We start from the raw sequence: 12951 nt of genomic DNA on the forward strand, positions 1-12951 counted from the left end.
TTCTAACTTTTTCCTCCTTCCTAACTGACCCTACATGGTATTTAGGAATCCACCCTACTCCATACAGTCATGTGCTTCAGGTGCGTCTGGCTCCAGCCCATTCCCAAAGGTAGTCAATCATGGTAGTCCCATCCCCCTTGTCAGTGGCCAGTTTAATCACGGACATGGGATACAATTCTGCCACGGATGAGGGGCCGCTTTCTGGGAGCTATAGGGAAAGACTTCCTTACTGCTAAGGGGGACACACTGAAAAAGGCATGCTCATCATCCTCTGCACATTGTTATGCCTGGATGCCATTCTGTAACTGCTGCAGCAGTGTTGCAACCTTAAGAGGAAAAAGCTAAAACACTGAGGGCAACAGACTGAAAATATGGGGAGAACCTGACTTCTTGATGATGTCGTCGGGCCATGATTAGCTAGCCTTGGGCATTCCTACGTCTAGTTTTATTGATACATGAGATAATATACTTTCTTATCATTTAAGCCAAGTTGGGTTGGATTCTTTTGTTTCTTACAGCCAGAAACATCGTAACTAATAGAGATGGTTTGTGCTGCCAATGAGCACACTGCTTATGCTCTCCCAAAGGGCTGGTGACTCACAGCCAACACGATCTTCCCTTCCTTCTGGGCTGACATTACCGGGAACCGCCATCCACTGAGGTTTCTGGGCACTGTCACTTCTCATCACCATCCCCAATGCTGGATGGCATCATGAGAAGTTGGACCCATAACTGGAGACAAAGACAAAAGTGAAAGAGAGAGACCATCAGAGATTGGAGGGGTAACAGGTAGAGTCAAGGAGGTGTACGTATTTTGTAGGGTGGGGGTGGTCAGCAGAGCCAAAGGCCGCTCAAGAGTCCAGCAGGTCAGTGCCAAAATGGATGATTAGATTGAGGAGGAGTCAGGAAGACAGCTTCCTTAATAAAACCAAACTGGAAACTCCACGGGTTAGCCCAGGTAGGAGAAGCATGAAAACTGGACAGCAGTTTTCTCTGGTCTGAGTTTTCCCTTCTCCTTGGGGTCCTTTATGCTCTGCCTCCATCCTGAAGGCCCAGGTGTACGTGGTTCCTCTCATGGCTGTGGCCTAAAGCTGCACACAACACTCTCCTTAGGTTCACTAGCACAGGTGAACTGGGGATGGAACTTTCTTAAAGACGTAAGCAAACACTCAGGGATTAAAAGCTCTCCTACATTTGCTTATTTATTTAGACAAACAAACCCTTAAATAGTGTTTCCTTCTTGGTAGGAATTGTTTTAAACACTTTACAAATATTAACTCATTCCTCACAACAATGCCTAAGAAGTTGTGCTAATAGTAACAAGGTGTTATTATCATCATCATCTTTTTTTTCCTCAGAAGTAGGTGCTATTTTATCATCATCTGTTTTATGGATGAGGGAACCATTGCACAGGTAGGTTAAATAATTTGTTCCAGGTCATATAGCTGGTAAGTGGCAAAGCCAGAATTTGAACCCAGGCAGTCTGGTTCCAGGATCCATGTTTCTACTACTATGCTATATTACCTCTCAACATTGAGTGTATCAAAATGCGCTCATATTCCACACTAAATACAATAAGATTTTTGAGAGGCTATTCTTTTTTAGAATTATTTGTCTACAAGGAACTCATTAAATCTATGATTGGTTCTTTGGGCCGGCCCCATGGCTTAGCGGTTAAGTGCACACGCTCCGCTACTGGCAGCCTGGGTTCGGATCCCGGGCGCGCACCGACGCACTGCTTCTCCAGCCATGCTGAGGCCGCGTCCCACATACAGCAACTAGAAGGATGTGCAGCTATGACATACAACTATCTACTGGGGCTTTGGGGGAGAAAAAGGGGAAAAAAAGGAGGAGGATTGGCAATAGATGTTAGCTCAGGGCCGGTCTTCCTCAGCAAACGGAGGATTGGCATGGATGTTAGCTCAGGGTTATCTTCCTCACCAAAAAAAAAAAAAAAAAATCTATGATTGGCTCTGATTTCTCAGCAATCATTATGAATATTTAGGAAATTCTAGGAAGTGAGAAAAATTAACCTACAAATTGTTTTCCAATGTAATCAAATTTTAGGAATATGAAATTTAACCAAGGGCCGGCCCAGTGGCGCAAGTGGTTAAGTGCGGGCGTTCCGCTGTGGCAGCCTGGGGTTCGCTGGTTCGGATCCTGGGCATGCACCGACGCACCGCTTGTCAAGCCATGCTGTGGCGGCGTCCCATATAAAGTGGAGGAAGATGGGCACGGATGTTAGCCCAGGGCCAGTCTTCCTCAGCAAAAAGAGGAGGATTGGCAGATGTTAGCTCAGGGCTGATCTTCCTCACAAAAAAAAAAAAAAAGAAAGAAATTTAACCAAGAAAGTGATTGACTAATAGTGTTTTGCAGACATTTATTTAAACATTTAAGCATTCATTATTTTAGATTTTTACAGTTTACTTTTTGTATTTTGGAGTTAATAAACTTTTTCAGGTCTGTAACATTTCTGTAAGCACTTGGAAAGCTTTTAGCCCTAAGCCCTCTGTACTCAGGGGAGAACTCAACTCTCTTCAAGGACAATAGGAAAATAAACCCAGAAACCGCAAGCCACCTAAGAACAGCCTGGCTTTGTATATCGCAGAGCTCAGGCTCCGATCTACCCCCCGGCCCCGCTGCTCACTGCTCTCAGCCTTCACTGGCCACTATCATGAAACATCTGCACTTGAGCCTTTGGCACCAACTTCCCACCTCCCAGATCCCTGGGTCCAGGAGGGGCAAGCTCATAACCCATAAATCAGGATGCCCCTCCTAGGCAGCCAGTCGGCCAGACGCCCAAGTCCTCACCCTCACCTCTCTGCAGGCCTACCCAGATGTGACTTCCCCCCCAGCCCAGACCCCACGCCCGCACCCTTCTACTTAGGCAGTAGGTATCAGGCTCACAAACGTGCTTTAAACTGGATCAGCCCCACTGTGAGAGACTTCTGGTTGTGAATGAAGAAAGAGATACGACCAGAGCTTGAGACAGAAGTGGATCAAGTTGGATGAAGCTATTTGGTGGAATGGGATAGAGAAGGAATGCTTAGGAAGAGAGGCTGCCTAGGATTTAAAATGTTTTGCAAGTAGGAGAGAGGCAGAAGGCTTTGCAGAGGAAATGACATTGAAGTGTGGGCAGGGGCAAAGAAGATTTGTGCCAGACAGGAGGAACTCTGTTCAGAAGCAAGGGCGCGGAAAGGGAAAAGACCCACCCTGTGCACGGACAAGAGGTTTGTGTGGGATCAGTAGCAGCCAGTCACAGCCTCTTCAGTTCACAGACCCCCGGTGGCTTCGAGACATTCCCCGGGCTTGGTCAGTCTCCGCTCCACTCCTCCCTGTGTCCTCCCTGTGTCTTTTCCTTGGGGAAGGAGAACAGGCCCCGAAAACTCTGCCTTACATGTTAGACCTTCAGAACGTCTAATTTACATCCATCCCTACAGCTGTAGGAACACTGTTGTCTGATTCTGTTTCCTACTGTGGCTTCTGGTCCTGGTTGACATTTTTCAGCTGGGAAGCAGATTCCGGCCAGGCAGGGCTGCTGCAGCCCTAAGGCCGACCTGGGGGTTGTCAACTGAGTTCTCTAAGAGGCTGGGTCCTTTAAGTCAGATGTGAGGTCTTGGGAGGGGGCTGGGAAGGCAGACAACAGGCCCAGAAAATTCTGAGGTAGCTAAAAGATTGGGTACTGCACAAGGGAAATGACAGACATTACCCCTGGCCCCTTCTGGTGTGACTCCCCCTATCAAATCAAGACATAAGGAGCACAGGGAACTGGAGTAGAGATTGGACAGGAGTAGAGATGAAGGGGTGACTACCTGTGGCCAGAAAATGGGAGGAAATGAAATGGAAGGGAACCTACATTTGTAGAGTACCTACTACGTGCTTGCAGTTGTGCTGGTCCTTTCCAAGCTTTACTTCACTCGTCTCACCAACAATCCTTTGAAGTATTACCACCTTTTAATAGATGCCTAGAAAGCCTTGGAGTTGGGACTCAAGAACTATGCTTTTAACAATTCGCCAGGCCTAAGTTGCTTTTGCAGGATGCACACACACGGCTGCCTCAATTCGAGTCCCATTCCCATCCTGATAACCTGTTTTTAGTGGATGTTTTGGGGTGCCTTGTGTCTGAACCTCTTCCTTTGAGAAATTCCCATCATCCTCATCATCCCACTTTATTATGATTGACACGTCCCTCATTATTTTTGATGGGAGGCAGAACTCATCTACCTGTAGACACTGAAAATACCAGGTGCTTACTTTCTTCGTGTCCCTTCCTCTAGGATGAGAGCACATGACCGAGGTTCAGGCCGTCAGGAGCACTGACCCTGGGCTTGAATTTGGAGCTCGTGGTGAATGAAGCAGAGAATGTTCCTGAGCAGCAGCAGCAGTTTCAAGGCCCAGTGGCCGCAAAGGGCCAGCAGTGACATCTAGCGTCCAATGGTGACAGCAGTGGCCTTGGCAACCCATTTAGGCCTGTGGTAGTTGGTGTTCCTGCCAAACCTAGTTCTGTAGCCTTCTTGGTAATTCTGAGAGCTCCCCAGTATCCTGTAATCAATCATTTTTCTCCTTAAATAAGTCAGAGTGAGTGCACATGGCTTACAACTAAGAACCTTGACAAAGATGTTGGCCAAAGTTCCAGAACCAGAAAATGCCAGATAACACACATTTGGGTATTTTGACACACAGACCAGGCTCAAAGACTCTAGTTGGGTGCTTCCCCCACCGTCCTGGAGACTGGGCCCTGGAGACTGGGCTGTCCAGAGAGGTCCAACGGCCAGAGGCTTCAGGCCTTCAGCATGTAAGCTGGTGGGGGGTGAAGGGTGGTGGCAGAGAAGGGATGGGGACTGGATTGGGAGAGGCACTGGAGACAGACCTGCTTGAGGGAGCAAGCAAGGAGTGATGTGCGGTAGGACTCCCATCCCATTCCACCCCTATCCCAGGTCTTGTCTGTGTGTCAAAAGTGACTACAGCGAAGCCATTTTAAAATGGAGTTGGAACTGCCTTTCCAGAGAAACTGCCTTGCTGTCTTGAACTTTGGACTGGGCCAAACCTTTGGACTGGGCCAAAATTGCAATTTTTTTGCAAGCAATTGTTTGAGAAGCCAGCCAGAGAACAGACATCCTGATCACAAAGACTGAGGATTGTGGACTTGCTGAAGATGGAATCAATAGCCAATCAACATTCAGCCAAGATTAGCTCTCTGCCTCCAACTCCAATTAAAATTCTTTGTAATACAAACTCCCTCCTTTGCTTTTAAAAACCTCTGACTTTTTACTCCCTAGCAGGACACTATTTTGGTTTCTACCTGAATCTGTGCTCCCCAAATTGCCATTCTTTTTTTGTGTGTGTGTGAGGAGATCAGCCCTGTGCTAACATCTGCCAATCCTCCTCTTTTTCTGCTGAGGAAGACTGGCCCTGGGCTAACATCCGTGCCCATCTTCCTCCACTTTATATGGGCCGCCGCCGCAGCATGGCTTGCCAAGCAGTGCGTTGGTGCACGCCCGGGATCCGAACCGGCAAACTCCGGGCCGCTGCAGTGGAGCGCGAGCACTTAACCGCTTGCGCCACTGGGCCAGCCCCAAAATCGCCATTCTTGAGACCTCAAATAAACTTTTTGCTTCTCTTGTAGTTTATGCCTCTTATTGGTTGACATGTGCCAACTTCAGCCCCACCACCAGCCTCCCCCAGCCCCAGACTCAGCAAGCTCCTTACCCAGTTCCAGTTCTAACACAAGGTTCAGGGGACTCAGTGAGGTTCTCCATTCACGTGTGGTCATCCAGGCAGACTTGCTCCCTGCATACAATGAGCCCCACCGTCCTGAGTGGGCGCCTTTATCTTCCCGCTTCACTACCTACCCCCGTTTCAGAGCGTCTCAACAATGTGCTTCCCTGGCCTTGAACCACAAACCCCAACCTTTGCATCCTCATCTCATTCCTGGGTCATGTTCTTCCACTTTTCCGAGCCCTGGGCCTGGGCTTTGAGGTCTACACCGACTTCCCATGGCCTGGTCTCTGGGTGAGCCGGGGAAGGAGAGGATTCTGGGGGGTGAGGGTGAGAGGCAACTCTATTAGGCACTTAGAAGCCCAAGATCAGCTGGGCCAAACACCAGAAAGCCTCCTATTTTTGTTTACCTCAAATAGAGCTCAATATACCACTCAACATACGTTAAATACCCACTCCTGTGGGTAACACCATCCATCCTTGTCTGCCCTCTTCCCTCCCATCCACCTTCTGCAGACGGAGCCCCCAGTGGGTGTACCCAGGGAATGGCTGGGCTCAGCTCAGGGCTTCCTCGAGGTTGTAGACCCCTGAGGCCCCAACAACCTCTTGCAGGGGCTCCCATGAGAAAGTGCCAGAGCAGTTTTAAAGTTCACAAACATAGACACACTCTCAGATCTCGTGGTCCCCAAAGCAAATTATGCACAGAGCGTGACCCTCTCTTTAGATGTCCGTAAAGACCTGACCCAGCTCAACATCTGCTCCTGGGGCTTTCTCCAGGTGGGCAGGCATTACCAGTTTGGTCCATTAGTAACTCCTTCTTGTGGTACTGCCACATCCCATGGAGCACTGGGCCATGAGTCCACTCATTCAATGAGCCCCTTGTTGAGTGTTTCTTTCATTCAGTCATTCATCATTTACCTTTGGCATCTTTGGGTGTCAAAGATCCAGAGATCAATAATGCAAAGTCCCACCTCTAGGGCAACGTGGGTGTGAGGGGCAGAAGACAAATGAATGATTTCACTGCAGGCTGAGAAGTACTCTGATGGGGGTTAAGCAGGCAGAGTGGGGGCATCTAATGCAGATTAGGAGTGGGTGTGGTCAGATGACTTCCCAGAGGAGACCTTGCTGCATTATCTGTGGAGAAGACTTAAGGAGAAAAACTTAAATAATTTACCTAGTCATTTAAAGCATTATTTTCCTATGAAAGTATGCATCGAAGATTATGAAGTAGGATGCAACATTCCACATGAATTTTCAATGTAAAACAAGCTATTTCAAAGAAATTTCCCAAGTGCAAAAGGTCTACAACCCCAGACCCTCCTGACCCCTCTGACTGTGGTATGAATCTTCTCTCCTCTGTGGTCAGCTTCCAATATTAGTGAAGATTAGTGAATGCTACGTTAGTGGAAATTTTTGAGAAGCATCTATCTCTGGGAAAACATCTAAATTCCTTAGCTTGGCCTACAAGACCTTTCATGATGGGACCCTCTGCCCTAGCAGCTTTCTCTGACATTATTCTCCTACACACTCTCTGTTCTCCACCCAGCAGCTATTTACACCTCCCCAAACAGTAAACAATGTGCCAAGCTGGTTCATGCCTTTGTGATTTTTCACAAGCTGCTCTTTGCCTGGAATGTCCCTGCCCACGCATCCATCTGGCAAACTCCTACTCATCCTTCTATACCCAGCTCAAAGGGCTCCTCTTCTGTGAAGCCTTCCCAGCAGGCCCAAGTGGAATGAGTCAGTTCCTTCCAAGCACCACTCTATGGTGTCTGTGGCCCTCTCCTTGTGCTGAGATTTATTTATTTCACTTTTTCTCTAACTTGATTGTGGGGGCTTGGAGGGGAAAGACTGTATGATTTATATTTGTATCTCTAGCCCTAAGCACAGCATCCGGCATGGTAGGTGTCTATAAATATTTTGCATAAAGGAGCAAATGAACAAAACTTATTTTGACTCCTTTCTTCTCTTTTGCTTTTAGAGTCAAGATAGGAGACCAGCATTTTCTCATAGACTTTGGAAAATGCTAAGAAAACCACACACCACAAAGAAAAAAATTTCCATTTAACCTCTTTTTGTAGCCATTCACTTCTTATAGCTCATGTAGTTCTCCTGAGAACTCACCAACCCACTGTGGTTCTTTGACCTTGAGGCATTAGTAAACAGAGCCAGGTAGGAAAGGGGCAGCGGTGCTGTAGGGTCTAGCCAGGTTCCTCCGAGGCAGAGCAATAGCAGCAATGGGGGCTGACACCTATCACGTTCCAGGCACTGTTCTAAGTCCCTTACTATACATGTATACACAGTGACTCTTAATCCTCATAACAACCCTATCAGGTAGCTACTACTATTACCCCATTTTATTTTATTTATTTATTTATTTTTTGGTGGGGAACATCAGCTCTGAGCTAACATCCGATGCCAATCCTCCTCTTTTTTGCCAAGGAAGACTGGCCCTGAGCCAACATCCGTGCCCGTCTTCCTCTACTCTATATGGGACACCCCCACAGCATGGGGTGCTGCGTGGTGCATTGGTACGTGCCTGGTTCCGAACCTGTGAATCCTGGGCCACCAAAGGGGAGCGTGTGCACTTAACCACTTGCACCACCGGGCAGGCCCTATCCCCATTTTAGAGATGAGGAAACTGAGGCACAGACAGGTTGAGTAACTTGCTCACAATACCGCTAACGAGTGGCAGAGATAGGATTCAAACCCAGGAAGTCTAGCTTGAGAATTTATTCTCCCAACCTCAAGCCTATAGTAGCTCCATGAGCAAAAGATGGACAGTGATGGTAATTTGTTCTAAGAATACAGGGAACAAGAGGTAGAAGAGGAATGTGCCCTTTCACAACCAATCGCCCCAGTCTCGGGCTCTGGGGTGCCCTCTGGGTTCATAAGTGTCCTGTAAAGGTGCTCACTTTGTACAACTCCCAGACCCAGAGGCCCTGTCTCCTCTTTGCCCTGCATTTTTACTTCACCGCGGAGAGGGAGCTATTTGTTTCAGTTGGCTTTGTTCAGCAGAGTCCTCACCAGCCATCTCAGGAAGTGGGCTCCCTGCCATCTTGGGTGGCTGAGGATCTGCTGGCTCTACCTCCCAGGTGCCTTTCACAACAGCACCCCAGGCTAGGGAAACTGGTGAGACCACTTTCCTAGGGTATGTGGGGTGGACCTTAAACCTTCATGGATTCCTGTATCCCATCCAGGACATTTCAAGCAGAGGTCATAACATATGCAAAAATGCAGGAGTGAGAAAAAGCTAGGCCTGTCCATGGAGCAGGTGAGATGCTAGGGTTTGGAGAGAGGGGAGGGAGATGGAATGGACAGGTAGTCTGGCTCTACTTTTGCTTGTGAAAGGCCTTAAACCCACAGTAGAGAAATTTGATTTTCTTCCTCCTATAGGCAGTGGAGAGCCATCGAAGGTTTGTTAGGTTTACAGTGTCACTACTTAAGCTGTTTCTCTTTATTCAACTCTACTTTCTCAACAATTAGGAAACACTGCCATCATGTGGCTGCTGGGTGATGCATACCCCAAACTGTAAATTGACCAATTTTCTCTGATACCATTTAACACGCAGTTAAACCAAAGAACACATCTCTTGATTCAATAGTTGAAGTAAAGCAATGGTAACCTTAATCCTAATGTGAAAAGGATGCTTTTCATAAGGCTTTTCAGGAAATCAATACCTGGGTTCAATTCTTGGATTTCTTACTTTGTTTTCAAAATTCTAATCTAAATCTTTAGTGATTCTGATTGCAAGGATCCTTTCTATTCCCAGTAACCCCTATCTTAGAACCATACTCTCTGGCCCTGCAAAGACTCCACTATCTCCAGGTCAGTTTGGCATCAGACTGTCTCCAGGCCATTTCCCTCAACTGGCAGATTCTATTTCAGTCCTAGGTCTGTCCTCTTTGTATGGCTCAGCAGTTGGACAGATCCAAATTCAAATATTTCCCCCATTTTTTAGCTGGGTAATTTTGGGCAAGTCACTTAACCTCTCCAAACTTCAGTCACTTCATCTGTATAATGGGGATGACACCTTCTCCACAGGGTTATTGTGAGGATGGAAAGATGACACGTGTAGACTGCCTGGTACATCACAACTCCTCATAATAAGGTAGTCCTCCTCCTTCCCTTCCGTCCTCAGGGCACATTGTTGAGCACCCAACAAGCACTCACTGGAGGTCTGTGACTTGATATCCGAGATTTACCTGGTCCTCCACAACGTTCCCTGAGAACAAAACTACTCATCCCTTCAGGCTTCGAGGGACCACCCCTATTTCCGTGTGTTGCCTACAGACCTTGGGCTTGCTGGGGATTGCAATCCACGCGTCTCCTCCGTGCGCAGCAGGCGGCAGGTGCGTGGACGTGAGAGGGGCGGGCGGGGCGGCAGTCATTCCTCGCCGCTTCCTTCCCGGGGGCTGGGGTGTGTGTGTGTGTGTATATAATTCAATCCCCGTGGGATCCGGAGTCTGGCCTCACCCGCGGCTCGGCAGATTGGCTGACGGTCTCAGCTCGCCCCCGCCCTCCTTCCCTCCGCGTCCCAGGTGGCTCAGGCCCCCTGCGGTGTTCTCTGTTTACGGAGAGAGCCCGTCCAAGTTGGGCTCCATCTCTGCACTCGCTCCCCTCCGGGGCCCCGCCCGCCCGGGAAGCGGGGAGAAAACCAGGCCGTGCCATTCCTCGTCCTTGCCCTACCCCTCACCGCGCAGAGAGGTCGGGTAAGGGGGAAGAGGTGTGCGCGGGAGAGGGAGTCCCAGGCCTGGGGGAACCGGCTGTCTCCCCCTCCCAGTACCTCGCGCGGACCCAGGAGTTCTATCCCTAGGCCTAGCTCCCGCTCCCTCTCCCCGCCCTGTCGTGCTCAGGGTGACGTGCCCACCCTGGGCAGGCAGCCAGAAGCTGGATCTCAGGGATGCCAGGTCCCTAGAGGAGGCACAGATGTGGAGACTTCACTCACAGGTGTTCCTCCTCCCCCAGACGGCGATGACCCCCAAGCCGGCCGGACCCCCTGACGGGGGCTGGGGCTGGGTGGTGGCGGCCGCAGCCTTCGCGGTGAACGGGCTCTCCTACGGGCTGTTACGCTCCCTGGGCCTTGCTCTCCCTGACCTCGCGGAGCACTTTGACCGAAGCGCTCAGGACACTGCGTGGGTCAGCGCCCTGGCCCTGGCCGTGCAGCAGGCAGCCAGTGAGGGGCGCCCCGAGGGAGGCGGGAACTGGGGTGGAGGGGCCGTGAGCGTAGTGGTGGGGGACTCACCTGATTACCAGACAAGCTGAGAAAGGGAGACTGGTGGAACCACGTTCTAGAAAAGAGTGGGTCTTGAGGTCAAAGGAAGGAGCTATTAGGCTGGGGGAGGGGTTTTAGGCCAGGCAAACAGCCAAGGAGAACTGTTGGAGCGAGTTTGGGGGTCCAGGGGCGTGTCTTCCGTTGACTCCGCCCCCTTCTAGGCCCAGTGGGCAGCGCCCTGAGTACCCGCTGGGGGGCGCGCCCCGTGGTGATGGTTGGGGGCGTCCTCACCTCGCTCGGCTTCGTCTTTTCGGCTTTCGCCCGCAGTCTGCTGCATCTGTACTTCGGCCTGGGTGTCCTTGCTGGTGAGGGGAGAGGGATACTGGGGTCCTTAACGCGTGATGGTGGAGATAGGAGCTTGTTGGGGGCTGGAGGCTAACGGGTGGGGGCCTCCCGCGAGGCGCCGGGCTGGGATTGCTGGGGCAGGCATCCCCGGCCGGTGCCCTTACCCCGTCCTGTCCATTCGCAGGCTCCGGCTGGGCCCTGGTGTTCGCCCCTGCCCTGGGGACCCTCTCGCGTTACTTCTCCCGCCGTCGAGTCTTGGCCATGGGGCTGGCACTCACGGGCAACGGGGTCTCCTCGCTGCTCCTGGCGCCCGCATTGCAGTTCCTCCTTGATACTTTCGGCTGGCGGGGCGCCCTGCTCCTCCTTGGCGCCATTACCCTTCACCTTATCGCCTGTGGCGCTCTGCTGCGCCCCCTGACGCTCCCTGGCGACCCCCAGGCCCCACCCCGCGGACCCCTAGCTGCCCTCGGCCTGGGTCTCTTCACACGCCGGGCCTTCTCAGTTTTTGCTCTGGGCACGGCCCTGGTGGGGGGCGGCTACTTCGTCCCCTACGTGCACTTGGCCCCTCACGCTTTAGACCGGGGCCTGGAAGGGTATGGGGCAGCGCTGGTGGTGGCGGTGGCTGCGGTGGGGGATGCGGGCGCCCGGCTGGTCTGCGGGTGGCTGGCGGACCAGGGCTGGGTGCCCCTTTCGCGGCTGCTGGCGGTGTTCGGGGCTCTAACCGGGCTGGGGCTGCTGGCCGTGGGACTGGTGCCTGTGGCGCGCAGCAAGGAGGGCTGGGGGGGCCCCCTGCTGGCCGCGGCTGGGGCCTACGGGCTGAGCGCCGGAAGTTACGCCCCGCTGGTTTTCGGCGTGATCCCGGGGCTGGTGGGCATTGGAGGTGTTGTACAGGGAACGGGGCTGATGCTGATGCTGATGAGCCTCGGGGGGCTTTTGGGCCCTCCTCTGTCAGGTAAGGGCCTGAGCCAGCCGACCCGTTCGCAACCATCCTCTGCCCCTGGAGTCCGAGGCCTCCAAATTCCTTTCCCCTTCCCTTCAGGCTTCCTAAGGGATGAGACCGGCGACTTCACCGCCTCCTTCCTCGTGTGCGGCTCCTTCATCCTCTCTGGCAGCTTCATCTACACGGGGCTGCCCGGGGCGCTGCCCTCCTGCGGTGCAGCCTCACAACCAGCGGCCCCTCCCCCTGAGAGGGGGGAGCTGCTCCCCGCTCCTCAGGTTGCCCTGCTCTCCGCAGGAGGCCCTCACTCCACCCCGGACACCACTTGTTGACTATTTTGTTTGAGCCCCTCCCCCAATAAAGAATTTCTATCCGGTTTTCCTGCAAGCTCCAAATGTTAGCCAATCTAGGACGCTGAAAACATTCTACTTAAGATACCCAGAAAGGCTGGTTCAAAGGAACATGATCCCACTAAGCCCTGGGGGAGGGGAAGGGTGTCTGTCTGTCCAGCCGGTCCATTTCTCTTTGCCCAAGTTGTTGCCATTATAACAGGGAATCTTTGAGAAGCTGTCTGCTGTCAGCTTCAGTTTGTTGTTGGGGGGACGACTCATGGGTGCTATCTGCCCCCTCCCCATCCCAGAAAACTCTTTCCTGCATTTCAGTATCCTCCTACTGGCCTGAGGGAAATAAAAGAGTCTTAGACCCAGACTTCAGTTCTCTCAGCTTTAGCTCCCC

At 51.5% G+C, this 12951-nt stretch overlaps 2 protein-coding genes across 3 annotated transcripts in view; one reads left to right on the forward strand and one right to left on the reverse strand.

The window, feature by feature from the left end:
• Positions 1-12951, reverse strand: part of ACADVL (acyl-CoA dehydrogenase very long chain) — a 187069-nt gene that overhangs the window by 149572 nt on the left and 24546 nt on the right. The gene's annotated exons all lie outside the window — the stretch shown is intronic.
• SLC16A11 (solute carrier family 16 member 11) lies at positions 10679-12594 on the forward strand. 2 transcript variants are annotated; one of them, XM_058559917.1, is made up of 4 exons: positions 10679-10895; positions 11156-11299; positions 11464-12231; positions 12319-12594. In XM_058559917.1, exons 1-4 carry the CDS (start codon positions 10694-10696, stop codon positions 12546-12548), a joined length of 1344 nt encoding a protein of 447 aa, XP_058415900.1. In that variant the 5' UTR covers positions 10679-10693; the 3' UTR covers positions 12549-12594. The 2 variants fall into 2 exon arrangements, with proteins under 2 accessions (XP_058415900.1, XP_058415901.1); XM_058559918.1 differs by having other exon boundaries at positions 11464-12594.

This window comes from Diceros bicornis, chromosome 18 (genome assembly GCF_020826845.1).
Source record: "Diceros bicornis minor isolate mBicDic1 chromosome 18, mDicBic1.mat.cur, whole genome shotgun sequence".
Classification (NCBI taxonomy): Eukaryota; Metazoa; Chordata; class Mammalia; order Perissodactyla; family Rhinocerotidae; genus Diceros; species Diceros bicornis.

Coding starts and splice junctions, on each gene's coding strand:
- SLC16A11 (XM_058559918.1), top strand. CDS start 10,694: ATGACCCCCAAGCCGGCCGGACCCCCTGACGGGGGCTGGGGCTGGGTG. Junction 10,896..11,155: donor GGCCGTGCAGCAGGCAGCCA/GTGAGGGGCGCC, acceptor GCCCCCTTCTAG/GCCCAGTGGGCAGCGCCCTG. Junction 11,300..11,463: donor CGGCCTGGGTGTCCTTGCTG/GTGAGGGGAGAG, acceptor GTCCATTCGCAG/GCTCCGGCTGGGCCCTGGTG.